Below are 5,996 nucleotides of genomic sequence, written 5' to 3'. Positions count from 1 at the left end.
AACAAAATAAAAAATAAAATTATATTGAGCATTTTGCAAAATGATATCAAACTAAGAAACATTCATAGGATTTATTTTGAGCATTTTCCAAAATGATATCAAACTAAGAAACATTCATTTAATCCTATGATATGACTTGTCACCTAACTAAAACTGGTACCCTAGAGCGCCAACGATATCACTAAGATTTAACTCTCACAATTAAAAATGCAAATCCCAAAGTAAAATTTAAGGCCACGAGTAAAAAAATGCATTTTGTTCAACCAACTAAAAGCATCCGCAACACAGGCTCCTTAAATCATTCATTTATCTATTTTAAGGGGTTGGAGCTCCCTAATACCCACCTTATCAGCTCCCTTATAAACCACCCTAAATTAATATTTGCTACAGTGACTCTATTTGTAAAGAATCACTGTAACTCTCTCATATCTAACAATGGTAGTCCACTCGAATGTCCCAGACAAGTGATCTGGACAAAACTTACTTCGCCAATCATCCACCTAGACATCCAGCCGATCGACCGACTCATAGTTTCTATCCATGGAATTCACTCTCACAAAGACCTGCACTCTCTACCTCTCTCAATCTCAATCTCTATTTCTGTTGCAGGAAACAATAACACAAAAAAAATAAAACAAAAACAAAAACAAAAGAAAAGATGAATAGTTTGGTGGAGAGACTTCGTGTTAGGTCTGAAAGAAGACCCATTTACAACCTAAATGATTCGGACGATGAGACTTATTTCTGTTGCAGGGAAAATCTGGGTCTTCTCACCCCAAAGAAAAAAATGAAAAAGTGAAAGAATAGGAAAAAAATATTTTAATAATATTTTAGGAAAAGAATAGGGAATTTGTTAGAAGAAATAAATAAAAAGTGATTATTAAAATAAAGAATAAATTTTTTAATAATATTTTAAAATAAAATATAAGGGAGCTGATAAGAATGCTCTAATATATCAATAGATCACCTTTAATTGTAATGTAAACCCTATTTCTCAAGCTCACGGAATACATCAAGAACTTGAGAAGCCGATGCTGCAAAGTAGTAAATAATCAGCTATCAAAGCTAATGGCACGACTACAGCGTTTTCCCTCAATTTGGTAAAAAAATGTCTCGATTAAAATTGATGAAAACTTAAGATCCCAAACAGTAAGTTTTCAAATATCATGATAAAAATACAGAAGTACCATCAATACATATGAAATCCATACCATACCATAGCAAGTGAAAATTATCCAAAACTTCAACCAAAATGCAATTCTCTTGAAAGGATTGGCCTAAGCAGCAATAGATGGCTTAGAAGCGGCAGAGAGCCTGGATCTTTTCTTGGCTAAGCTCTCACTTCGCTTGTCTCTCTGTTGCTTCAATCTGGTAGCGAGGAGCTTCTGGTAATCAGCTGCCTCAGATTTAGCCTTTGCAATTCTCTTCTTCTTCTCAGCAATTCTTGCCCGCTTCCTCTGCAAAGTCAATGGAGTAACCAATCTCTGGATCTTAGGAGCCTTACTGACCTTCTTCCCTGCAAACATACAGCACAAAAATTGTCAAAAAAATGTCCACTAAGCAAACAAAAATACAATCAGACCTAACCTTCCTAAAGCACTATCCAAAAAGAAGAATTACTTTATAACAGGCATTTATCCCCAGAAGAACAGCAGAATTAAATCAACCCAATGCTTCCATGGAAAACAGACCATACAAATCAACAGGATGGAGTCGAAGAAAATAAGAAGTGCCTCCTTCAAATACACTAAAATTGTATGGTTAATCCATTTGGTCTAAAACCACACTACCACTATCTAGAGAAGCCACGTCAAAACATCATAATAACCCAGTTCTTGTTAAACAGAAAGAAGGAAAAAAACCCAATTATTGCCCACTGGAATTATTTAAACATGTAGCATGCTTAAAATTTGAGAAACTTACCAGCCTTGGTCGTGAATGTTCGACGGTACGTGTTCACATACTTTCGAACATCATCCTCCTTGGACAGGTTGAAGAGTTTGCGAATTTTTGATGCCCTCTTCGGACCCCTCATTCTTGGTTTCTCTGTGTCAGTCAACCCAGGAAGGTCACTGTCACCTTTCTTCACAATAACCAAGTTCAGGACAGACAGGTCTTGGCTCACAATGCACCCACGTACAGACTTCCTCCTCCTCTCTCCATTGCGCCTACCATATCCACGGAAGCAAGGTGTCCCTGCCAATCAAAATGAAAAGGTTCGAGGTCAGTATCCTGAAGGAAGGCAAACAAACAGTGAGCTAAAGCAAAATAAGCTTCTAAAAAAGGCCATGATGCACCCAAAGAGCTGTGACAGCTAATAGGCAAGTAAGACACTAAAACAGGAAGTATACCAACCTCTGTGGAGCAAGAGACGAACACGACCAGGTGTTAACACTCCCTGTTTCATTGGGAAGCCTTGTTTGTCACAACCTCCCATAATCTTGAAAACATAGCCCTTAAATTCCTTTTAAACATAGAAAAAAGCCTTGAAGTAAATACATATATATAAATAAACAACTACAGTAAAATTTGGAGCTTTATGGAGGAGTGGTGCATGCATACATCTCCAAGGGAATCTCCGCTGACCTCCTGTGAGATCCTCTTGTCAAAAAAAGCTCGGCTATGCAGCCAAAACAAAAGGTGGAAAAGTGAGACATGTCAGTCACTTAAAAATTACTAAAAGAACAAAGAATATGTACAGAACTATTTCCTGTAATTGCTGAAGATACAAGGCATGGAGATTACATATGTTTTATACCCTGTATGCATGAGTTATAAGACAACCTAACTGAAAAGAAAATGGTGCATCATGCAAAGTTTTGAATTAGGGCAATTATACATCAATATTTTAAAGTACTCATTGCCAGATAGCAGTTTTAAAAATGCAACATCAGACACAATGATATTAGATAGACACACAACTCAATGTTCTGACAGTGGTGATGATGAGATAATAAAAAATCAAGATGTCAATTTGTTCAACTGCAATGAAGTTAAAATACGAAAAGAAATCAACTCCGAAGGGCCAAAGATTTCCCCGCCTGATTTCAGCAAGACTTGGAAAGCATTTGATATTTACTAGAATATGAACTGCCCCATTGTGCTTCTGTGAAACATGAAGATCAAAATTTGTCATCTAAAATGAGGCCTTTAAAAAAAACAGCAACCATGAGTCCATATTAAAGTTTTCTGAGAAAGCAAGTTAAAAATTCCCATTCTTTATTGAATGAATTTCACTCTATCAAATGCTTCCTTTCAACATTGTGTATTTCAACTAGAGATTATTCACCCAAAAAAGAAAAGTACTTCCACTAGAGATTGTAACATAAAACAGCGAACGGCCATTAAATTTTTAAAGGACATCCAAATACATGCAAACAAATAAGGAATTTATAGCCACACAAGAAATTTTATCTGAATATAAGGGAACTTGGGGAAGAGTTTTTAAAGAAATAAATAAATAACAAGCATGTCATGCCATTTTGCCTTTCATTTCTTCTATCACCCATTTTCTTCATTGAAATAAATTCAATAATTTCACTTGCACCTCATCATACAGAAGTTGTAGGTTTGGACGTCATGACTATACATTAGAAAAAAGAAGCAAAAGGTCATGCATTTCATGTGACCCAGGTACCTCAAAAGCTACTACGGAATTGTGGAGTGTAAACAGGTTACTCTACTCATTTCAAACCAGTAGGTTGTTTGTGTGGTTGAAAGTTAAAACTTTAGAACTTCATGCTTTTGCAGAGGGCTTGTAAGATGGATTGAGCAAGTGATCATAGTATGCGATGAAACCATAAGGCTGTGTTTGGTTCATGGATTGGGAGATGAATTTGGAAAGGGAAAAGGTACATTTCACACACCTTTTCCGTTTCCGTTTCCGTTTCCCTTTCCAAATCTCTACCCAAATCAATAAACCAAACACAGCCTAAACATCTTGGGATTGAAATTACATTAAGAACAAGTCTTCACCCAGAGAAAAAAACAGCAACTAAATTCTTAAAATCTGACATATGGGAATTGACAGAAAGGCATGAAAGAAAAAATCAGTAATTGAAAGCTGAATCTATGTTTTACCATTGCAATGAGTACACAACAATGAAGTTGAGTTCCCCAATACCTTTCTACAACCATTTGGAACAATAAACCTAAATCCAACATTTCAAAAAGTGATACATCCTGCCAATGATATTTGATTTTGGGTTTCTCTACAACATTACTGTTATTATGACTCTACATACGACAAAAATTCCTATGCCACGAGAATGTTTCATATGAATGTTTCCTATGCTTACTTTCATATGAAGTAAAAACCAGTATCTTAATTTTCTTACCACCAACTATATTAATTAAAAAGTAAGCATTTTCACGAGAAAAAAAAACTTTTGTGAATGTGCGTGTATTTATAACAAAAATTTCCGAGGAAAATAAACTTACAGCTTCTGATCATCGTCGATTTCAAGCTTCTTCTGGCAACCAGTGGTCGGATTGGCGATATTGAACTGCAAAAACAGGTATAGATACATTAGATATGCATATAAAAGAGAATTAGGGATAGAGATAGAGAGCAACATGAAGAGAAAAGAGTGATCAAAGGATTTTGATGTTTGGAGATCGAACCTTCATGGTGGATGAATCGAGTCTTTGGCTTCAGCCGAGCAGTCTCGAGGAAACGCGACGGCGGCAACAGTGGGAAGAAATGAGATTTAGGGTTTTGTTTGCTGCTCTTACACTCCGTATATATATGCTGTGCGATGATCAAGAGTGCGGGTTATTTACGGTCTTTTATTTTATGTTTTTCTTCCGGTTTTATAAGGGAAAATTATTCAATTTTTTAAAAATTAAAATTTTTTATTTTTTATTTTTATTGATTGTTTTTTAATATTTTAACTATTTTTTTTTTATTTTTAGATATATTTAATATAAATACACTTAAAAATTTTGGTTTGATTTTGGGAGATGAGTTTGGGAGATAAAAAGTACGAAAAGTTGTTTGGTTTGATTTTTTTGGAAAGATGTTTTGGAAAATTATTTTGAGAGAGAGTTTTGAAAAAAGTGATTGATTTGATGTGTATGAAAGAGAGATTTGTTTGGAAAACTTGTTTGGTTTACAAGTTTTGAAAAAAAAATTTGAGAAAATTTGTTTGGTTTGAGTTTTTCTGAAAACTCATTTGTAGAGAAATTTTCCCAAAAATTTTTGGGAAATTCAAACCAAACGAACCCATAATATTTGTGAAAAAAAATCTTTAAAAATTCACTTATAATGTATTTAGTTAGAGAATTTAAGAAAAGATTTGAAAAGAAAAAATAAAAAAGTATGTGAACTTCAAATAACATATATTTATATTTCACCTAATTTCACATACATTTTCTATTTTTTTTTTCCAAATGTCTTTCTAAATCTCATAACCAAACACAGCATAAATATAAAAAATACAAGAATTCAATACATTTTTCATATTCTTATGTATTTATTAATTTTTTTTAATATTTTAGTTTTTAGATATATTTAATTAAGGTGCATCTAAAAAAGTAAAAATTGTTTAAAATTTTAAAAATAGTTACTTAAAAAAAATATACCAAAAATAAAAAACTCAATTTTTAAAAAATTAAATTCAAAAAATTTAGAAATATTGATTATTTTCCACTTACAGGTCTTTTTAAAAATTATTATAAAATAGTAAAAAAAATTATGATTTTAATTATTAATATTTATAAAATTTATTACTATTTTTTTAATAATTTTTCTTTTATACTATTGTAATTCCCCCGTTTTACAAACTCATATTTGATTTGATTTACAAAAATTATTTTTTACATACATCCAGCTAAGGCTTGGCAATAGGCCGCCAGTTGGTCCAAACTCAAATCTATAGACTTCGACTAGTTGGGCCATTTCTAACGTTTAACCAAATTCATCACTAAATTTAAATTTAGTAAAAAAATATATTTTTTTTTGTCTCTAATGATTTCATTAAAACTGTATCAAATTG

At 32.9% G+C, this 5,996-nt stretch overlaps 1 protein-coding gene across 1 annotated transcript; it reads right to left on the bottom strand.

Moving 5' to 3' along the window:
• Positions 1-1,096: 1,096 nt before the first annotated feature.
• On the bottom strand, positions 1,097-4,808 carry LOC114297768 (small ribosomal subunit protein eS6). The gene is made up of 6 exons (XM_028242240.2): positions 4,624-4,808; positions 4,441-4,505; positions 2,563-2,620; positions 2,356-2,464; positions 1,924-2,196; positions 1,097-1,516 (listed from the first exon to the last, which is right to left on the bottom strand). The coding sequence occupies exons 1-6, from the start codon at positions 4,627-4,629 to the stop codon at positions 1,278-1,280; spliced, it is 750 nt and encodes a 249-aa protein (XP_028098041.1). The 5' UTR covers positions 4,630-4,808; the 3' UTR covers positions 1,097-1,277.
• Between the last annotated feature and the right edge of the window lie 1,188 nt (positions 4,809-5,996).

Source organism: Camellia sinensis, chromosome 6 (assembly GCF_055761805.1).
Source record: "Camellia sinensis isolate YWXY chromosome 6, ASM5576180v1, whole genome shotgun sequence".
Lineage (NCBI taxonomy): Eukaryota > Viridiplantae > Streptophyta > Magnoliopsida > Ericales > Theaceae > Camellia > Camellia sinensis.
Note: the sequence above shows the minus strand (reverse complement) of the source record. Positions and strands in the feature narration are given on the sequence as shown.